Here is a 22,436-nt window from a genome sequence, read left to right as displayed (position 1 = left end):
TGTTAATCTTTTATTTTGCTAGGAACTTATTGGTTTATCAAATAAATGTATATTTTATTTGTTAACTCAATAAATCATGGGATATTTAAGACAATTTTGAAGGAAACCGGTGAAAATACAAGAGCTGAGAGGAAAAATATGAATCAGAACGGAAAGGAGGAGGGGAAACATTACGAGACATGCCGTCTCTTAGAAAGAGAAGAGTTTCGTTCTGATGAATTGTTGGTTGAAGTTGAATAGGCAACAAGTGGCAAAATGGCAGAGCCAATTCCATCAAGACCGTCGGCATCAACAATATGGAAGAACTTGATGGTACAAAACAACCGATGAAGAAGGTTAGAAAGGGGTTCAAGTGAAAGAAGTGGGAGGAGTACGAGAAACGAGAAAGGGTGACCACCAAGAGGATAGAGAGGTTCGAGCGCATCTTAACAATGAAGTAGGAGGCATGTGTCAAGCGCTCCAAATTAAAGGAGGAAAACATGGCGGAGATGTTTAACATATGTCAACGGCCGAGAAGAAGATGAACCTTGAAGAGAAGAAGATCAAGCTCAAAGAGAAGAGAGTTGAGATCGTGGACGCTTCGACGGAGACAGAAATGTTGATGACGAAGAGCCATGAGTTGGATCCTTAAGTGGCGGTGATCATACGCACCATTTGTGTCAAGATTCAGAAGCGCATGGCGGTCGAGATGGAAATGGCCGAGAAGGAGGTGGCTCGTCAGGAGGAGCCGGCGGAAGAGTATGCCAGGAGGCTCGAACAATCGGTTTGGCAGGTAAAAATGTTGGGTTTTTTGCATGGACCGTCGGACTATTTTTTTTTTGATTCGACACATGTAAATGCTATGAACATTCATCTCTCTTTGATTGTGATCGGGCAGTACGAACACCTACGCATTTGAATTGAATTCATTTGGACCTAGCCGTACATGTAGAGGACATTTAGATCGTCGGATACTACATCGGTATCCATGGACTGGACTAGTCCGCCGATAAATAGTGTTTTCACTTAAGAGCATCTCCAACCGCGCCCCCAACAGGCTTCTCTCAGGCCATTTTTTTTTTGTTATCGATGGAGAAAAAATGACCTCACGTCCCAGGAGCTCATTTTTGCCGGTTAGGGTCAAAATTGGCCTCGACGGTCACAGGCCGAACCCAGCGCGCTGGGGTCAGTCGGGAGCACAGGCGCTATTATTTACATGCAACAGGCCACTGTCAGCCTCCCACTCCCTCTCTCTCTTGCATGCAACATGCCCACCCACGTACATGTCCTCGCCCTCTTCATCTTTTTTTCTCTCATCTTTTGTCTTTTAGTGTTTGGTGGAGGCATGAGTGAATTATTTTTTACCTTCCATGCTAAATTTTTCGGCGACATGACCCCAACGGGCTGAAAAAATGGCTCCTCGGGGGACAACGTGTGGAGATGCTCGGAGATGCTTTAAGGGTACATCGTTGGAGATGCCTTAGACTTTTTGAGCGTGACATATATAATAAAGTGAGTAAGTGGGGGAATAGTAATTAACCCAACGAAAGAAGCAGGGAAACAAATAATACGTACCCGCGTGATAATCAACAGAATCTCTTGTAATTAGGTAAACACAAAACACCTGCAATCTGGATCACTGAAATCAACCAACCAATGAATGAATGAATAGAACATGTGATCACCGTTGAAATCTCAAAACTTTAACCACGTAATCGAAGTAAGCTCCAACCTTGACCTGACCATAAGCTAATATAAGAACGTACGGGAGCATATTTTACTGTTCCCAGTTAACATTACATGAGACCGGGCCGAGAATGAAACGGGAAGCGGGGCGTCGCCATGGCAGCCCGGTCAAGCTTGCTGCTCTTCTTCTCCTTGCACTGCTCCTTCTTCACACCTTGCTGCTGTTTCTTCTTGCCACCATCGCCAGAATCTTTAGCAGAAGCCGATGAGGAAGAGGAGGAGGACGAGGACAAGGAGGAGGTGCTACTTGGGAGCACCTTGACATCCGAAGGCCCACAGCAGAATCCCATGGCCGCCCTGCTCTGCTAATTAAGCTACTGCTGCACTATCTTTTCCCCTTCTTCCTTTGTTTCCCTGCTCTCTCAGCTCAGTCTGCTCTAGTGTTCTTCACCTCACGGAGAACGCAGGTCTTCTCCGCTGCTGATCCGTGTGTGTGTGTGTGTCTGTTTCTGTTGGAAAAGCAGGGCTCCCGGCGACTATTTTATAGGGAAGGAGAGCATGGCGCCACAAACTCCCATCCGAAGGTTCGCTACTCAAAACTCTGAATAGCCTTGGAACTTGCATCGGAAGGTTCACATGGCAGCACATGTTCGCCTGTGCTGCACCCGTCGCAACGACAGCGATCTGACCTTCCATTGACAGTTACGTACGCACCTGTAGCGTACGCGCGCCATGCGCGCAGGCTCTCATGGTCCTGTTGAATTTTCCTTGGCCTTGGTGATAGGAATAGGATACTGGGGGTCGTGCAAGATGCAACATTGACCGCGGACTCAGCGCAGAGGTGAGGTTGCTTGGCCGGAACGGAAAGTTCCTCATGATATGGACTTGCATTTGTTCTCTATATTTTTTGTTAGGGAAAAATGATTTGAACACGTGGATGAAAATGAAGGCCTGGCAATTAATCATCTCCTGAGATGGAAACCGGGTGGAAAGCCGTTTGATTTATCTGTCTCATGCATCACGTTTATCCATAGATAATTATTAGGTTGCACTCGACCCCCTAAAATGTAAATGAAAATAAGAAGCTCACTCGATAAGTTTATCTTTATATTGTTTATGGTTAAATGGCCTTTCAGAATTATCAGGAAAACAAGAAGTGCACTATACGATGTCGACGGGTTCTATGTGTCACATCTCTTCTCACCCGAAAAGCCTCGCTATAACCAAATTTTTATGGCCCACGGAAATTACATCGTTAAATCCCAGAGTGTTTGTGGTTGGATGGTTAGGGGAACATTTGGTATCCTGAACCCATCAGGCCTTCTAACAATGTGTGTTTAGTGCGAGGACACATTTTCGTTGAATACGAAAACGTTTGTGACGACTTCGTCAATCTGAGGATGATGTGCATGTTCGGTTAAAGTTTCAAAACTGCTCACACTAGATCGATTAATATCTTCATTATGTCTTTATTGTTGATCTGCGGATTCTCGAGGTTTTACACTTCTTTCTTTCTTCGATTCTAAAGAAGTACAAGCTATTTCCCCTCTAGTCTCTTCTCTAGTCTCATCTATAGTCTTGATCATTGCAATGAGTACATGCACATCTATCAAATTTCGTGCAACCAATAGTTTGATGTATTCTTCTTCTTAATATCAAAACTTGCATCCTTCCTGCAAACAAATTGAGCAAATAATGTGACGACCCACAAGTATAGGTTATCTATCGTAGTCCTTTCGATAAGTAAGAGTGTCGAACCCAACGAGGAGCAGAAGGATCTGATAAGCGATTTTCAGCAAGGTAATAACTGTAAGCACTGAAATTATTGGTAACAAGTAGTTGTGTGGTGAGATGATTCATAGCAAGTAGCAAGTAACAAAAGTAACAACAGTGCAGCAAGGTGGCCCAATCCCTTTTGTATCAAGGGACAAGCCTGGACAAAGTCTTATAGGAGGTAAAGCGCTCCCGAGGACACATGGGGAATTCTGTCAAGCTAATTGTCATCATGTTCATATGATTCGCGTTCGTTACTTAGATAGTTTGATATGTGGGTGGACCGGCGCTTGGGTACTGCCCTTACTTGGACAAGCATCCCACTTATGATTAACCCCTCTCGCAAGCATCTGCAACTACGAAAGAAGAATTAAGACAAAGTCTAACCATAATATTAAACTAGTGGATCCAAATCAGCCCCTTACGAAGTAACACATAAACTAGGGTTTAAGCTTCTGTCACTCTAGCAACCCATCATCTACTTATTACTTCCCAATGCCTTCCTCTAGGCCAAAATATGGTGAAGTGTTATGTAGTCGACGTTCACATAACACCACTAGAGGAAAAGACAACATACAACATATCAAAATACCGAACGAATACCAAATTCACATGACTATTTATAGCAAGACTTATCCCATGTTCCCAGGAACAAAAGTAACTACTCACAAAGCATAAATATATTCATGATTAGAGGAGTAATGAATAGCATCAAGGATCTGAATATATTTACAAAACAGAATTAAATAATCTGTTTTGTGAATAAACACCCCTCTCAAACATAGTGTCAAAACACATTAGACCTAGCACCACATCCACCAGAAAACACCCTAAATGATCTACATTTTTGAACCAGGGTTAGAGCAAGTAAATCTTGAGCTTGAGAAAATAAAGAAGGGGGATTTTGAAATCTAGTTGAAAACTAACATAGATGGAACCCAACTTGCAAACACCACTTCATCATCACATAGCTCATCAACAACACTTGCCACATACATGGATCAACAACAACAACAAACACAATGAAGGCATGGATGATATGGATGCATGAATGCAAGGGTAGACAAGGTATGATCACATGAAATAACACAAGCATATATCTCGCAAGGCAATGACATCATGGACCCACATACATGAAGGTTCCAAATATGGCAACTTACACTCTGGGGCATTACAATTTAGTTGGTTGGACGAGCCCCCTGACTTTATTGTCAGTAAGCTCATAGACGATGTAAACATTATTTGAGTTTTAATAAAGCTAGCCATGATGACCTTTCTTAAAAAGAATCTCTACAAAATTAACATTAATTTGAGTTTTAATATTTAGAGGAGGAGGATGAGGAAGAGGATGTGTTCTCTGGGAGCACCTTGACATCCGAAGGCCCACCGCAGAATCCCATGGCTGCAGCTAGGCAGAGCTACAACGTAAAGTTTGCCTTCTCCCTTTTCTCTCCGAGCTCACTATGTCTTTCGATTTCTGTTGGAAAAGCAGGAACCAGGGGCAACAATTTTATAAGGGGGGGGGGGGGGGGGCTTGGAGCGGGAAAGTGCTCTTCTACACCCGATCTTGTAAAGCTTGGGTGAACAGTAAATTCGAAAAATATTTAAAAAATTTGAAGTTTTTTTTACAGCAAACTTTAACAAATGTTTTAATATCTCGCAAAATTTCAGTACGAGATCATATTTTTTGAAGTCATGGCAAAAAAAAAATGCTTCAAAATGCTTTTGAAAGTAGCATTTTCAGAGTTTTGATTTTTTTATCCACGACTTCTACAAATGTGTCTGAACATGTTAAGTTGCCAGACAGTGTAAATCTTATGTGAAACGCTTCTAGCCGGCGCGCCGGCCGAATCGTTCGGCCGGTCGCGCTCGGTCCGCACGGCCGGCTGGCCAGGGCTTGCAACATTTTTTCGTCCAGATTTGCTGCAACCACGTTTAAATTTACTACAATCGTTTCTCATTTTGCTATAATTTGTCCATTAAAAAAGTTACATCCACGTTTGGTTGTAACTCGAGTTTGTTGGATTTTTTTGCTACAACCGGCGTTTGATTTTTGTTACAACCGTGTTAATTTTTGCTACAACTGATATCATTTTTTGCTGCAACTGTTCATTAAAAAAGTGGTATACACGTCCGTGAGAGTTGCAACCCGAGTTCACCGGATTGTTTTTCTACAACCCACATTTTGTTTTGCTACCACGCATCATCAGCGTCCTTTTTTTTTGTACGACCACGTTGATATTTTTTTGCTACAATCATATTTTTGTTGCAACCGTGGACGAAATTTGCTACGTCGTTGCCTAAATTTGTTGCATCGTGAGATTTTTGCTGCATGTGAGATCTAACGATGCGGTCCGTGGATCTGACGACTGAGCTGCGACCGGCACGAGCGCTCGGGCCGGCGCACCGACGCCCAGTACTGCCCAAATCTTATTGTGTGAATGCTACATGAGAGTAATACAAGTAATCTCCCGCAAAAAAAGAGAGGAAGGAGCTCTGATGGAGTGATCGTGGGATTACTCTCCCTAGAATACCATAGCCGCATGCGATGGGCCATCCTGATTTTTATTGGTCAATTGTTGGTTTAATATAGATAACCTTTCATGCAGAACCGTGCAGCCATCCTTAATTTTATCAGCCCGTGGCAAATTATCCCACAAGGCCGAACTCCGCCTCACTTTACAAAAGGGTTTAACTGATAAGTGACCAAACCGTAGCCAAAAAAATTATGGCCTGAAGTATAATATTTCAGCACACAATAGAATTATTAACTTGACTTATTATCCTTCTCATCCCAAATCTCAGGTGTAAAACAAAATAGAAACACTGCTAATTATGAGGAGCTATGATGGATGAACAGTTTTTCTGTAGTCAATTTTTTTAAAAGAATGGGTAATCAGCATTGAACAAACAATGACAAAAATAATAGAACATTATGCATGACTATTTGATAATGGTGTGTTTTTTATGTATATTAAGGTACAGATGTAACCCTTCCGCAAAAAAAAAAGGTACAGATGTAACTGGCAAGCTGGCTTAGCCCTTTTGTGCATATGTATTCTCAGTTACATAAATTATATAACTATACTTCGATTATCCATTGTAGTATATCATTGCATACTTCGGGGTTTTAGTATTCACCATACTATGGAACAAAATCTGTGCTGGCCTAACTTCTATTGCGTCAGTATTGTTCTTATTCATAAAATGTATGGTTTGCATCTAACAAAAATAGTCCCAAAGCATTTAAAGAATGTTCATGTACACTAGATGTATTCCCACGTTCACGGAATTTGTTCTGTAGTTCACAAGAATTGTTTGATAGTTCAGATGACATACTATGTGACCCCCAGATATTTTTTGTTTGTTTCCACAATCTCCGAAAAAATGTTTGTTCTTATAGCTCATGGAAAATATCCATGCATCTAAATAAAAGAATTAGTTAACAACACTGACTCGTAATCTTAAAAAACTAGTGCCATGAATATTTTTGGGCTACGAGTACAAGTTTTTAACAAAAAAGGAGCATTTTGGGAGGTGTACTCTATAATAACATTCAATTTGTTGGACGAAACAACTCTTATTACCAACAGTAAACAATTCTTTTACTTTCATGATTCCTAAAATAAATAAGTGAAAGATTTTTAAATGCAACAATAAACAAAAAACTAATAGTAAAATAATTCAATAGGAAACAGAAAGCTAAAAAATGAAGCGACAAAACAGGGAGAGAAGGGCAGTCTTAGTCGGTTGTGTCCCCATGTAGATGGACCTGCAATTGAGGCAACCATGTAGATGGACCTGCAATTGAGCACACATTATTGCTGGTTGTAAATGTTTTCTAAGAAAACTCGCTAAACTTTATTCATAGTGTGGCCAACATCGATAAAAATTACGTATAACTAAAAACATTTTTCTCATATGATAGGTTATGAGAGAAAATACTTGAAAACATATTGTTTCCGACATCTAATCTTAGATATGTTGCAACATTGTAACATAAAATTTTCGCATGTCAAAGCTCCGACTCGGGAGGAAATAGCCATGTTGCCCCAATACAATTCCCACCAAACTTTGATGGGCTAGAAGTACCGGACTTCATGTTGAACACATCGTCCGTGTCCATAAAATAAATCACATCTTCCTCCACCTCTCCATTAGGCGCCGGGACAGCTTTGGAGAATGTCATGCTAATGAAGAGTGCTCGACCGCCGCCTAGCCCTCCTATCAGTGGCACCCAAGCATGTGTGCTGAAGTCTGATTCAAAAACATCCACTTGTAGAGTGACCCAGAAAGTATCTGGATGGAAGTGCCGATGATGCTTTACCAAGAGTAGCTTCCCATTCGACTCGATGAGGTGCCGACTAATTAAGGTGACACCATCAGGCTGGGCGTTTGGTATGTATTGCACTGAGCAGTTGATATTGGTCAAGTCATTATCTTCTTCCTCATCTTCACTGCTATTGTCTTCTTCCTCCTCTTCATCTTCCTCTTCTTCCTCACCTTCATTCTGGTTATTTCCGTCATCTCCATCATCCTCTTCACCACTGTTATGTTCCTCCACCTCTTCACCACCGTTGTCTGCTTTCTTCTCTTTCTCTTCCTCATCTTCATCACCTTCATTCTGGTCATTGCCATCATCTTCGACGTGCTCCTCATCGCGGAGCGTTAGCTTGATGACTCGTGCACCCATTGTAACCTCGGGCCTTCCGTCTCGATCCAATTCGAGATAAAGGGGGAGGAGGTCGTCGAACATGGTGAGGGCATATAGTTTGTCCTCAAGAAACGCGATGTCAATGATGTAGGCATATAGAGTTTCCCATGGCTCGGGTGACCACACACCCTTCCCTCGCTGGAACACAATGAGCGGATGCTTTCTATTGTTGGTGATGACAGCGATGAAGTCGTCGATGGTCGAGCGCATGAGGAACTTGCGGATTAGAGGCCTGTCCTGGACGATGACGACGGCGTCAAGCTCGGGCAGCGGCAGGGTCCTGTTTGAGAAAGGGTTGTGGAGGACATAGTTGCGCACGGCGTAGTAACTCGACTGCTTATTGTCACTGGTGCGGCGATGTCCGAGGCCGAGGGCGAGCCATTGGTCGGTGGACCCGACGCAGGTGGCGTTGTTGGGGAGGAAGTGGGTGTGGCCGCTGTAGGGGGCGATGACCAAGGTGTCCCAGAGCGCGATCCAGGGTAGCCGGCGCGCTTGGGGGGCATGGTGGCGCACGGCGGAGCGCCATGGATGGGAGACGTGGCCGTCGGCGCGGCAGCGGGCGCAGTTGGCCGGGTCAGGAAGGCTGGCCAGCACCATGTGGAGGATCTTCCCTACGTTGCCGCAACATCGGAGAATCGACGACGCCACGCCCATGCTGGAGAAGCGTAATGTTGTTCTTCTCTGCTTGATTTGATTCGATCATATTCGTTGGTGAGCAGCCTTGATCATATATATACTAGTTTAAGTCAGGTTAGAAGTTAGCGTCCGTACGTGTATTACCTTTCAGACGTTGTTTTCCTGGACTCCTCTGCTGCGGCCGTCGCCTGCAAAAGCAATCTAAGTACCACCCACAATACAGATACAGGAAACTAGATGCAGGACGAATACAGAATACAGATACATGAATCCCAAGGCGAAAGCAATCTACGTACCACCCACAATTCCTTTGGCTTCCTGCGACCGCATCCCTGTGGTCTTCATGTCTCTGCACTATTTCTACGGCTGAGCCGCGCAAGCAGGTAAGAAAACACACGGGTGCTGACTGCTGAGTAGTCCGTCTATTTGAAATTGAGTGCATATAACAATGGAAGTACGTCTTCATGTATCCACTGCAAGTATTTTTTTTTGGCATGATACGTTAGATGAGAATATACATGAAAACTTGTGGATGGTGTTTATGTACCTGATGTTTTTGTTCATCTCTGCGTCATTTTGTCTGCGCATAAATTAGTTCCCTGTTTCTGACGCAAACGAGAATAGAATTCAATCAGATAATAATCAAGCATCATAATAATATTGAAATTAGAATTAAAGAGATGCGTTGACCTAGATAGTACTACTTAATTATACAAAAAATCTATACAGTAATTATCAATTTATTATGCTACTCATATTTAATAATTTTTTAACTATATAGTAGTACTCATATTTAATAAACTTTAGCATTTCTAAATAAGATGTTAACATGTTTTGAATACATAACAAACTTTTTTTGAGCATTTTTCATGATTTAATAAAAAAATTGAGGTAAATAATAATTAGGACAACTTAAGACAATTAAAACAAAAAGAAACCATCACCGAGCCTATAAAGAACTAAAACTGCACTATTTTGTTTAAAACCTAAATTTAATTAATTCTAAAAATATTCAGATTAAATCTACTAATAAAACAATCTAATACAAAACATCAGCAAAAAGATTCACTAAACATCAGCCAATAACTTGTTCTATTGGAATAAAAGCATATATATTTTCCCAGTGCAAAGCACGTACAAATTTCTAGTACAAATTTCTATTGGAATTCAAATGATTTAGTATTGTGATTACACATAATAATCTAACGTGCAAACGATCAAACCTAGAAAAATCCTAGAACCCCCAATTTTCAAATGAACCCTAGAAAAATCATGGAACCCTCAATTTTCGGATGAACCCTAGAAAAATAACCTCATGGGCGAGGCAGAGGAGGTCGGAGTGGCCGACGGCGGAGGCGTGGAGGAGGAGGTCAGAGTGGCCGACGACGGAGGAAGTCGGAGTGGCAGATCGCGAAGGCATGGAGGAGGAGGTCGGAGTAGCTGACGGTGGAGACGTTGAGTGTGGGTGTCAGCATCGGGACGTGGGCGGCGTGTAATAGGGCACGGGGTTGGGGTGGCGCGGTGTTGGTCGGCAACGGGGCACCGAGCGGTGGCGACGACGACGAGCGTTCAGTGTCAGGGTCAGCTGTGTGGCAGCGCTAATCTTTCCTTCTCCCCGACGGTGGCTGGCACCGGGACAATAGGCAGTTATATAGGAGAGCTTTTTAGTCCCGGTTTCAGCCACAAACTGCAAGTCTGTAACCCACGTTCGCCCAAGACTGCATGCCGGCGTGGCCGACGGACGTCCTCCCGCGCTCCTCCCTCCTGCAAAATTAACAACTCCAAATTGCATGAAGCATACCACAAGAGGTCACGCGCGTTGAAGGTAGTGGATGTGCAGAGTTGACGTCGAGAGTGGATACTCACCAGACTGCCATGGAGGAGAGGATGACATATCATCGACGGTAAGCTCCGGAGATAGAGGCTCACCAGACGGATCCATGAGTGGGAGGCAGATCCACGACGTGGTCCGTGCCACGGCCCAATTGGCGGTGCCCACGGGTGCGGAAGGATGGGGAAATTTTGGCGCCGAGGACCGGAACGTCCTCTACCACTACGGACTCGCGCCGCCGTGTTCGTCCCCGATTTTCACCGTTCCCGCCTTGCCCCGCCCGATGCCTCCCCCCCACCACCACGTTCTTCTCCCCCCCCCCCCCCCCACACACCGGTTCAACGCATTCTCATACGCCGTCGTCGTCATCTTACACCAATTCATCTTTAGAGATGTACTGACGCATTGACCTTGCCAGGCCTAGTTGTCGTCGTTGGCACCACGACATCACACGCCGCCGCCGTCCTGCGCTTGTCCATCATTGCGCACCCATCGCTGAGACCTGGCTGCTCCATGTCATCGAGACCCGTCGTTGTTGACATGCCCAATGCCACGCCGCTCATCCTTCATGAACACCACCTGCTACCACTCGTCTCATCCCCTCCTGCAGTTCCTCTAACCAAGCACCCGAACGCCCCAGACGACACCTCCAAGAAGGGCATGACACACGTAGTGTCGCCACCCTCCAATCTTAGGAGATTTTTGGTCTTCACTCGGGCATGGGGTTGGGGTGAAGGGAAGAGACCTCGACGACGCTTGCATGGAGGAGAACGGAGACCTCGGTCGTCGCCACCGTCGGGATGAGCTAATCATCCAGAGTTTTCTGCGATCCGATATCACCTCTACCAGCCCCACGAACGCACCGAGGCCGACTTTCGGGACCACAAGCCACCAAGTGCGACATAAGAGAGCCTGCAGCGGGGAGGAGATCCACCGACAACTCATCGCCCACGCAGTCAAGATGCCATCCGTCCACCATCCGCGAACGCCGCCAACCGAGGGCGTCGTCGCCATGCATACCGGAGCCGCCGCTCCAAGTCGAGAATTCTCTACAAGGATCGGAGCGATGAGATCCGCCGCCACGCGACTCAGCCTGGACGTACCGAGCCGGCCTTTTAGCCCGCTCGCGGCCCGTTCGGTCTTGGCCCGCTCGGTCCAGGCCCAACAACAAAACAGGCCGGTCCGGGCCTAGTAATCCAGACCGAAAAAAGTTTGGTCCGGTCCGGTCTTCAACCAGGCCGAACGAGCGGACCGAGCGCAACAAGGGTCGATCTGGTGTCTTCTCTCGGCCCTCGCTCGATGTCTCCTCCTCTTCGCTCGATTCCCCCTCCTCGTTAACATAGACGCCTCCTCCTCTCCTCGCTCCATTCCGACGACGTGGGCATTGCATGGAGGTGAGCATCATGGGCCGCGTCAACCAGTCAAACCTCATTCGCCTGTCTATCTCTACATCACTGCGCACGACGGCTACACATACATGTTGTTGTATACTTGTAGTTTGCCGAGTGCAGCCCGTTCAGCGAGTGGCTCTACGTCCATGACGGCGAGGTTATCGGATGGATGACCCAACACGTAGTCGATAGATGCACACCCAAGGAAGCGACGGTCGGGGTCGACGCACACGCACACACACCATATGTCGTTCCTGCGATGACCGCAGTGTCAGTTAAAAGTTATTGTCAAAGTTTCAGAAACACTCAGTTTCGTCAGGCGTGACTGTCCTGTTAAAAGTTCAGTTTCGTCAGTAAGAATTTTCATCATTAGTTGCGGCGATGATGAGGACGGTGATGGTGGTTGTGTGGCTGCCTGCATGTAAAAAATCGTGGATGATTTTCCTTTCCTTTTATTCCGTCGAACACAAAACATTCCGTCGAACACAAAACAGAAACAGCAAAGGAAACGAGGTTTGATCCGTTAACCTAAGCGTCATCCACGATTATTTCCACGTTAAAATTGATCCGCTAATCAAGGAAAGGCCCGCACACACAAAATCGTGGGCTCATGCACGCGTGAAATTACTTGCATGTAACAGAAAACTTGCAAGAACAAACATGCGCGGCTAACAGTTGCGCCCTAACCGGCGCCACATCGTCTCATCGCTGCTATGTGTGAACCGTCGAAAATCTTGACCATCTAGTTGTCTCCATCGTTACCATGAGCTCGCCAGAGTCGTCTGTCGCCGCCGCCATGGTCGGTCCTCTTTGTCTGGCCCGAGCTTTACCTCCGATGGTCCGGTGCAGGAAAAGGGGACTGCCGCACTGCTCTGTCCGGTCCGGCGGACCGACGGCTACCGGTCCAAACGGCGGACCGGACCGGACCGGACCGTGTCCAGGCTGACACGCGACCCACACCGCCGCCCAAGCCAATGCCGCCACCGTCGACCAAATGGGCTTAGCCCAAGGCGTCCTCCAGCAGCCATGAAGGGAAGCAAAAGACGAGACGGCGACCCGAGCGGCCGCAGCGATTGGATCCACTCGAGTCGCCCGACGCGGGGGCGACGCCTGGTGGACCTCGCGTACTCCCTTGGGTCGCGCTTGGAATCCCTGTAGAAGTTTTACATCTGTATAGGATTACCCCTGTATATTACTGGAGATTAGTATAATACAACCGGATATATTCCATATGTGTACGGTGCGCTTGGTTCCTCGGTTTGTCTGTCAGGAACTCCAAAAAGACAGGCAGCCGACGACCACCATCCTCCATGGCCGTCCTTGCCGCAACTCGCACCAGGAATCCTGCACTTCCGGCGACGCCAGGAATCTCTAGCCCTGCATACCTCTCGCACCAGGGACCAGCTAGCCAGCTAGATGCCCCGACAGCCCCGTTATCCCTCGCCCTCCCCTGTGGTAGAACGACGCCGCGCCGGACGCGGAATCCGGCGGCGGCGGTGACAAGACGTAGTGGCGGCGCACGGAGGCGCTTCCGCGGTGGCGCGCAAAGGAGCTTTGGTGACGCTCCGGCGACGTCGCGGACATGGCGGCGGCGGCCCGGAGCTCGACGGGGTGCAGGCATCAATGGTAGCAGAGGCGGACGCTGGACGTCGATGACGGACCGCGGTGATGAAGCCATCACGGCAGGAGGCAACGACGGCAGAGGTTGGCGGTGGTGCCTTCGGCGAACGGCAATGTCCTCGGCGTGCTCCGGCGAGCCGTTGTGGCGCTTTGGCCAGTCAATTGATCGAGCGAGACTGGGAATACGGAAGAAAACGATGACTTGAGCAGTGTTTTGTAAACCGGTGGGTTACGAGCTGAATACAATTATAAAGCGAAACCGGGTGTGAAGTTTTCAACGTCAAAACGATGTCTCAAGTAGATCGCTCGCTTTTTCTTACAGTTGTATGTTTTACACGTGTAATCCGCTGGAAAACGGCAATCCAAGCTGTCCTCAGCTGTCTCCATACTGTTAATTTTTTTTTGAAAAGGGACGTTCTATTACTTAAAAATCCGTACTGTTACTTGCCGGCAATTTTATGCATGCCGACGGGATAAACAGGCCACGGTAATCCGGAGCGACCGCACCCGCAGCTCCTTCTCCCGTCTCTGTCACAAAAGCGGCATCTGTAGATGTCTGCTTCATTTTCAATAAAATGAGGCAGGGAGGCAACCCTTTTATTTCAAAAAAAAAAAGCGGCATCTGTATATTTAGCTTGACAGTACCTTGTATTGGTGGCGACCAGTGGCTTCAGGCCTCCGCGTCGCTGAATCAGGCAGAAGAGTTGTTCCTTTCCCATCTGACAGTGCATCAGTAGACATAGCAATTTTTAGCTCCTCCTCGTACTTCCGCACAAACTGCACTGAACCTCTCCTTTCCTTAACTGCAAATGCCAGCATCGCCGGAGTAGTAACAAGGATCTTTGCGCGAGTGTCCTCATTTTCAGTGTCCAGTAACTCTTGCAACCAGTCTTCCCCTGTGTACAAGAATTTGTTTTCTGCAATACTCCCTCCGTTCCTAAATACTCCTTCCGTCCTAAAATTCCTGTCTTAAATTAGTCTAGAAATGGATGTATCGAAATAGTAAAACGTGACTAGATACATTCATATCTAGACAAATCTAAGACAGGAATTTTAAAACGGAAGGAGTATAAGTCTTTTAAGATATTTTACTAGAAATCTATATACAGAGCAAAATAAATAAATCAACATTCTAATGTATGTCTGTAGTCCGCTAATGGAACTTGTCGAAAGACTTATATTTTGAAACGAAGGGAGTAGTTTCTTACTTAGCTGATGTATTTCTACTTGCACTTCAGAACGTGCTTGTAACTATATATTTGGCCAAGATGTATTGTCTCTGTCTCTCGTCAAATGTATATGCTACTGTGTGGAATTTGTTTGCCGTATTGTTTGCCGACGACTCTGGCAAAGCCCGTTGCAACTCCGACGAAGCTCGATCGCAACACCGGCGCCGAGATGAAACGCTTGGTGGGGCGCGGTGGGGGGGCACCGATGTCGTCGGCGTTGTACATCAGCGCTTGCATCACCACACCTTCTACAAGCACGTACCGCCCTAACCGTGTTGCTGCGTCGCCGGGGAGGAAGCCCCACTGCTCGCAGCACGATGGATGCCCCCGCAGCTTACCACACCGCCGCTCCGCATCGCAGAATGATGGGTGCTTAGAGGAGGCACCGCCGACGAGAACGGCCAGCTGCAAGAGACGTCCCTTGCAGCGACGACGGGTGCAGCAGCCAGCAATTGCAGCAACATCGATCTGCAGCTTTGGGGGCGGCGCGCAACTCGTATCTATGGCGAGGCTCGCGTAGGTAGTACAACAGATACGATATGCATGTATTCCTCTCGTATGCGCTGAATAAAAGAAAGAAATCGAAACAGAGTGATTCAAGTGGGCCCGCGTGGCGCTGATCCACAGGCGAATGCGACGGCGCCTTGCGCGCGCAACCAGTTAGGCAAAGCCATATTCGAGCCCGCACGCTCTGCTTCTCCCTTCCATCTCTCGACAAGTGTCTACCTTGGGTTGCACCGCCGTCTCCTCCCGCCGCCGCCGCCTCCTCCCGCCGCCGCCGCCGCCGCCGCTGACTCCCATCCCCGTCGGTCCTCCACACCGCCGCCCCTCCCCGAACCCCGACCACGTCGTCTGCCCCTACCGTCTCGACAAGCGCCTAGGGTTTCACGCCGCCGCCGTCGCCACCCACCCCCCGCCACCGCTGCCTCCCATCCCCCCGACCCCGTCCTCTGCCGGCTACAGTCGCCTCCCATCCCCCCGACCCCGTCCTCTGCCGGCTACAGTCGCCTCCCATCCCCCCGACCCCGTCCTCTGCCGGCTACAGTCGCCTCCCGCCACGTCCCCTACTCCAGCAGATCGACGCCGCCGCCCAGCTCGACCTCGTCCCCCGTCCCGCGGCCGTATCCTTCCTTGGATCGACATGCAGGGCGACGATGGAACAAACAAGGCGTGGACAGGGGAGAAGAGGCGCCGCAAGCACCTGCCCCCATCTCCTGCAACTGCCCACGACCACGCGGCAGACATGGAGGATGCCATCCAAGGGCACCAAGGTTCGATTTCTCATGCGACAGACATGGAGCTGCTGCTCAGAACAGATTCGGCAGAAGGAGAAAGATACGGGCCGGACGTCCTTATCAGCGAGGAAGGCCATGGAGACATGGAGGACACCATCCAAGGGGGTCAAGATCCGATTCCTCATGCGACAGATATGGAGGGCATCATCCAAGGGGGGCAAGATCAGATTTCTCATGCGACAGACATGGAGGACACCTTCCAAGCGGGCCAAGATTATGATCTTCTGCTGAACACAGAGCCGGCACAAGAAGAAAGCGAGCAGCGTTTCGGGCCGCACTTCCTTATCAGCGACGAAGACCGTGCCAAGTATTCTCAACTTTTGCTTGCCAATATTCAGACGGAGGACGATTATCCTACTGACCTGCCACTTTATCTGACATGGGAGGAACGGCACAAGATAAAAGCGCGCTTTGCACGCTATCGCATCGCTCATTACAAGGTACCTACATGCCCTATCAATCAGTCACCGTGCATCTTAAACTTTATACCTGTGTGCCATAGTAGCTGATTCAGTCTTCTGGTTTGGTTTGCGTGGGTGATTTTATCTCGTGTTTTTATCATCTGTGTGTAGGTTGTAAATCCAGAGCGCGCACGTGAACTCAAGGAACCAGAAGAATACACTGATGAGGAACTTCTCCGCGAGTCATACTTTGAGGCATTAGAGAATGATGAAAATTTTGAGTGGTACACCCATCTTGATGACATCCAGAACATTGAATTGAATGACTACCAACGGATTGTTCCTCGCAATTTTGTAAGTGTACTGTCTATATCTACATTTGGTCATCCGATTGACTAGTTTCGTTATCATAACCATGGGTGTTCAGAAACCATTTCGAAACACACCGTGAAAACCGGCAATCAGTGAGGTAGTTCATTTTGCTTCAGTGGCTCCAACAACAGCTGCAACGTTAGTATAGAATATTGAGCCATGGGTTTATGGTATGAGTTAAAACTGTTTTCGACAGCTTATTCTTAATAGAGGATGATGATGATGATGATTGAGCCCTTGCTTTGTGGCTACTGATGGATGCTTAGTACTTGTGGTGTTGGATTCGAAAAGGTGGCCAGTTTTTTGTGTTTATTCAAACTTTGGGCAAGCCTTCCTGCTGATTTTAATGAGTGATCCCTTAAAATCGGTCGGTTCTTAGCCGTTTCATATGTAACCTTAACTCGGGGCGAAATGCTAGGAAGGGTATCCCACTTAGTTCTTGAACCTCCTTGATTGCCTTAGTTTTAAAGCTGAGGTTTAGCATTAGAAGATAAAAATATCATGATTTCTGTGACTGCGGGGAGCAGTCCAAGGTTCAAAGCTATGTTACCTTATATGTTTTGACAAACATTACTATTTTCAAATTTCTTATCTCTTTGATTTTGTGCCGTTAAATTTGGCTGCTGAAGTTAGTTGACGTTTGAATTGCTTCTGAATTATATCACGACCGTGTCTCAGTGGATTAACTTGTTAAAGGTCATTTAGTTATACATTACTATTTTTTAGCAAGCTAGACTATAGTAGAAGGAAAAAATGTGGATCTTTAGTCAGTTACTTCTAGAGACAGTATGTCGTCTCACTACACTGTAGCCATTAAGTATCTGCACTTTTGTGCCTTTTCAGACGTGTCATCTGATTCTTGTCCCTTTCTTTTTCGTAGCTGCCTGATACGAGTGAAATCCTGTACGGCTATCACGATGAGTACCGCTCGCGTTATCATACATATAAAATTGATGATGCTTATGTCAAGTACTATGCAGAAATTTCAAAGAAAATCAAGGTATGCATTATGTGATCAAGCTGTTGGAATGAAAAATACTACGAGTGGCTGGAATGTTTTTAAAGTGATAGATTTCTTCTTGTAACAGTGGATTGCAGATTATTTGCATCTGGATCACAGGACTAAGGATGTAAGTATGCCCCACAGAAAATTACAAAATTAGTCATATACATACACATGATCATTAACTTCTTTTCACTTCAGTGGATAAAATGGGATACTAGAGCATGGAGGCAAGCATTGAGGATTGCAACCGGCATTCCTCATATGACTGCAGATTTAGCTGGTTATGCTTATGATGTAGGATATGTTGTCTTCTGCTAATTGAGGTGGTGTTATTTGCTGGTGGTACTCACAATCTGGTCCATTTGATTCAGGAGTACATTATGGAGCTGAAAATGGATGCGTCCCTCAAGGACATAGATCTCCTCTATTTTGAGATCTGGAGGCTTGTCTATAAAGGATATGTTAGCATCCTACTACATCAAAACGTTTGTGCAATAGAGCACGGCTGACATGCTTTTGTGATTTTGCGTGTTTCTTACGGTTTCACAAATATTTCAGAGAACTTACAAAGATGCTGTGAGGGAAGTATATGAGTCTGACAATTTCCATGTGCACAAACCAAAACTACGTGCTGAACTCAATGGGGGCGCATGCCTCTTTGTAACAATGCAACAAACGGTATAGCCACTAACTGTGATTTTATGTTGTGAAAATGGAATGTGCAACATATAGCCAAATGTTTAATTTCATCTGTTTTCCTTTGTAGATTTACTCTATTGCCCTGGAGGGTGGCATTAAGCGGACTGTAAGTAGGATATTGTACATGTATGTTTGACATGGTGATACATACCTAACTGCAATAGGTTGTTGACATTGATAAGGCCTTTGTGTAGGATGAAGAGGAAAAGGCTCGGGCTGTGTTTAATGAGTTATCTTTCACTAGGGTATTGTCTCAATGAATCCTCTATGATTTTGTTTTATTTTCGTTTTGAAAAAAATTCTCTATGAATTTATATGTGGTCATGATTGTTGTTGTTATATAATTGGATCCCTTGTTTCAGCATAAATCAATGAACATGGCTGACTATGCTAAGAAGAAGGTGGAGATAGCAGATCAGTTGAAGTTGGACAAAAAGGTATGCTAATAAATGTATTTATTGTTAAAGTAAGGTTAATTCTCTCCCGAGATAAAAAAACCCAGTAACTTATGTGCGTGCCACTTTGCAGGGTGGATTTGTTCCCTTTAGACCCTACGATTGAGCAAGGAAAAAACTAGATTTGTCCCTTTTGGCCTGAAATGAGCCGTTGTTTTCTCATATAACAGCAAGACGGAAGTATTACGAAGATTGTATTACATACATAACTAGCCCAGCTCAGCAGTCTGACATTGTGGATGATGATTGGCTCATGTTTTTAAATTAGTGGACATCCCCTGTTGTAATGTTATTCACTAGTACGTATGTGTGATGCTTGGTTTGTTTTTTGTACTTGCCATCAATAATAGTAAGATAGTGGTCACATAATGAGCAGGTCTTTTTTGGACCTGTCTGAGTAGCAATATACTAGTATTATGCAATGGATGTATGTTGGAGTGAAAGGATCAATCACTTGATTCATGTTGAAAAGTCACTTGCTGTCCCAAACAGCAAGCCAGCCAGGCAAGTACCAAAATAGTACTTCCTCCGTCCCAAAATTCTTGTCTTAGATTTGTCTAGATATGAATGTATCTAGTCACGTTTTAGTATTTTGATACATCCATTTCTAAACAAACCTAAGACAAGAATTTTGGGACGGAGGGAGTACTACCTTCCATGCTTGATCTACACGGTTTTATATTAGTTTACAGGGGGAGTATCTTCCATGCTTGAGAAATGAGAATGTGAGCTTTGAACAGAGGGAGTATTCCTCCATGCCTGTTTACCAAATAGTACCTCTGAACGCAGCACACAATGCTCAAGTGGTAGTATATGTATGTAGACTTAGACAGCAGAACAAGCATTGAAGTACTCTCTCCGTCCCAAAATATGTGTCGTGGCTGCTTTAGTTCAAAAAAATTCAGTTCCAACTTCCATAAGCGCCTAATCGTATCTCAGCAGCAGTGTAGGTAGCTGTTACGCTGAATATCTCCCTCCCTACTTGTGCCCGTTGCGTTGGAACCTCAAGAGTGAGCAGGAGCAGGTGTTTGCGACAGACAGTTGCAGGTTGATTCAAACTGAGACACGAAACAAACACAATTCCTGGTTTCATTTTCAACCCCCCAACACCAATACATTCATTCATCGTTGCTTAGAAGATGCCCCGGTACGATGTCGCACCATCAATCAAGGAACGATTGCCAGGAGATGGAGATATCCCAGTACAAGACATTGGTGTTGGTCGCGCCAAGCTGGGCAGCAGAATCCTCCTCTAGTTTGTTTGTTTGGCCATTTGTGTGTTTGTCTGTTTACCAGCCCGCCAAATAAAGACAAAGTACTAGATCTATTGATAGATAGATAGATAGGATTACAATAACCAGTGCGATCTAGTCTATAATTAGTTAAGCTACTCTTAATTTCATCTCCATTCCATGCACCAACCCGGCTTCTTGGTCAGCAACCACACATCCTGTGTATATGGATAAAAACAGAGTGAGTACATACATTTCAGGGCTTGTGATCAGATAGATACAGAAATTTTTAGTACAGTATGTTGTATGATATTCATGGTCTTCTACTTACAGCGAGCTCAGAGCATGTGAAGTGCCACATACAGGATGTGCCAGATACGAGGCGACCACTCTTCGATCTGACGTAGGAGTCCATCCGTATTGCCTCCAAGCAATTCCTGCAACAAAACAACATTCAGCTGAATTTCTAATATCCAATCTCTTGTCACTCAAGCTCCTCCTCCAACTTAGGATGACTCCGTTCACCATTTGGATGCTACAATTAACACTATAAACACTACTCTACTTCAGCTGAAATGAAGGCAGTTTAAATCACGCACCTTAATGTGTTTTGGCAGCGCGTTGAAGTGCTTGTAGCTGTTCCTCAGCAGCCTCACGTAGTCATTTGCATATTCCTTGTTGTACATCGCGTATTTCCTTCCATGAAAAAGTAAATCCGACAGCAACCGTGGAGTAGTTACTCCATCTGCTTCCACAGGCCACTTCAGTTCTGATGAATTGATCCTACGAGACACTTGCTGGGAGTACGAGTAAGTTTCCGCGAGAAATAGGCCTTTTTTCATGTTATCCCACTCCACCGGGTGGTCCTCCAAGAGAGCTTGTGTGTTTCTTGTCCGACTCCTAATACATGAGATGAAGTCTGCACTGCCCGAGCTTGGATCGACATCATGCCTGAGAAACCACTCTTTAACAATCCCCCTTACATTTTTCCAAGCCTGCTCCTCGGCTATAGTGCTCGAGTTTTCAACTACGATAAACCAAAAAAATCAAGAAGCAAAAATTATGAATTTTACTAGTACATGTATCATCGTAGAATACCAAAAGAAAAAGAACATACTAAAACGGCACTTGAACAAACACCACACCCACATGATTTTCCTTTTCTTCTTTTGCATCGTAACAAAACCTCACAATCGTCGAGCTAGTTTGGGTGCTATGCGCATTACTCGTTTTTGTGCAAATATCTGCATTATGTTGTGTTCAAACAAACTGGGAGTTATTATTTTTATCTGTTCATCCTTGTCTTTTTCTGCACAGGACAACATTTATCTGTACAAACTCAATACAAGTGCATATAGTACTTGCACATGGCAAATGCACATCTGCATTTATTTGGATATACTCCAATAATCTTTACCCCCCCCCCCCCTCCCTCTCTTTTCCACTACAAGAAATGTGCAGGAACTGTAAAAAAAGAAATATGGATTGTGGCAATGCTACAAAATGTAATGTACTCGTACACGGTTTGGTGCTAAAACATGTAAATGCCCAAAGCTGTGTTACAGAGCCTGCTGCAAGCCAGGCTACCATCAAAATGACCATATGTGTCCTAACAAAAAGACCAAAATGCACATGTTTTGAATAGCTAGCACAATATTCATCGTTTAGGTTGAACCAATTTAATTATTTTGCGTAGCACAAAATATTAAGGCATACATCTTATAGTTGTTCTTAACAACCATGCTTGTTTCAAACATAAATTCATGACCTTTTATAACAAGGTGCACATGATTAAATTGTTTCATCATATATCTGTTCAAAAACTGAAAACCAACTTTTTATGTTAATTTTAATGTGTAGTGAAATCAGTGCCAAACATCCACGCATATAAAGTTTTCCTGTTTTAAGAAGACACCTACCATTAAGTATCAACACGTGTAGCTTAGGTATATCACCAGAAAGCCGCTTGATATACAAGTCTTCCATTGAAAGATCCGTGGGACACTTTTTCTGGGCAATTATGCTTTGCACAAGACCTACAAGTTGGCTGGGCAACAACAAGAAATTTAACAATTGTGTAGAAAACGGAAGGCATATATAGCAGAGTTTAAGGCAAA

General features: G+C 45.5%; 2 protein-coding genes and 1 long non-coding RNA gene across 3 annotated transcripts; 1 reads left to right on the top strand and 2 right to left on the bottom strand.

Moving 5' to 3' along the window:
- Positions 1 to 1,644: 1,644 nt before the first annotated feature.
- LOC123441030 (ADP-ribosylation factor-like protein 6-interacting protein 4) lies at positions 1,645 to 2,198 on the bottom strand. The gene has a single exon (XM_045117559.1). It carries the CDS (start codon positions 2,013 to 2,015, stop codon positions 1,776 to 1,778), a length of 240 nt encoding a protein of 79 aa, XP_044973494.1. The 5' UTR covers positions 2,016 to 2,198; the 3' UTR covers positions 1,645 to 1,775.
- Positions 2,199 to 15,853: 13,655 nt separating this feature from the next.
- LOC123445578 lies at positions 15,854 to 19,576 on the top strand. The gene is made up of 11 exons (XM_045122579.1): positions 15,854 to 16,594; positions 16,727 to 16,909; positions 17,808 to 17,927; positions 18,016 to 18,057; positions 18,132 to 18,227; positions 18,305 to 18,394; positions 18,492 to 18,611; positions 18,700 to 18,738; positions 18,827 to 18,877; positions 18,995 to 19,069; positions 19,161 to 19,576. The coding sequence occupies exons 1-11, from the start codon at positions 16,001 to 16,003 to the stop codon at positions 19,191 to 19,193; spliced, it is 1,443 nt and encodes a 480-aa protein (XP_044978514.1). The 5' UTR covers positions 15,854 to 16,000; the 3' UTR covers positions 19,194 to 19,576.
- Positions 19,577 to 20,159: 583 nt separating this feature from the next.
- On the bottom strand, positions 20,160 to 20,752 carry LOC123445579. The gene is made up of 2 exons (XR_006631119.1): positions 20,651 to 20,752; positions 20,160 to 20,537 (listed from the first exon to the last, which is right to left on the bottom strand). It is a non-coding gene; the product is annotated as an uncharacterized LOC123445579 (long non-coding RNA).
- Positions 20,753 to 22,436: the final 1,684 nt, after the last annotated feature.

Source organism: Hordeum vulgare, chromosome 3H, assembly GCF_904849725.1.
Source record: "Hordeum vulgare subsp. vulgare chromosome 3H, MorexV3_pseudomolecules_assembly, whole genome shotgun sequence".
Taxonomy (NCBI): Eukaryota; Viridiplantae; Streptophyta; class Magnoliopsida; order Poales; family Poaceae; genus Hordeum; species Hordeum vulgare.
This window is presented reverse-complemented; position numbering and strand designations above follow the sequence as displayed.

Coding starts and splice junctions, on each gene's coding strand:
- LOC123441030 (XM_045117559.1), bottom strand. CDS start 2,015: ATGGGATTCTGCTGTGGGCCTTCGGATGTCAAGGTGCTCCCAAGTAGC.
- LOC123445578 (XM_045122579.1), top strand. CDS start 16,001: ATGCAGGGCGACGATGGAACAAACAAGGCGTGGACAGGGGAGAAGAGG. Junction 16,595..16,726: donor ATCGCATCGCTCATTACAAG/GTACCTACATGC, acceptor ATCTGTGTGTAG/GTTGTAAATCCAGAGCGCGC. Junction 18,228..18,304: donor TAGCTGGTTATGCTTATGAT/GTAGGATATGTT, acceptor CATTTGATTCAG/GAGTACATTATGGAGCTGAA.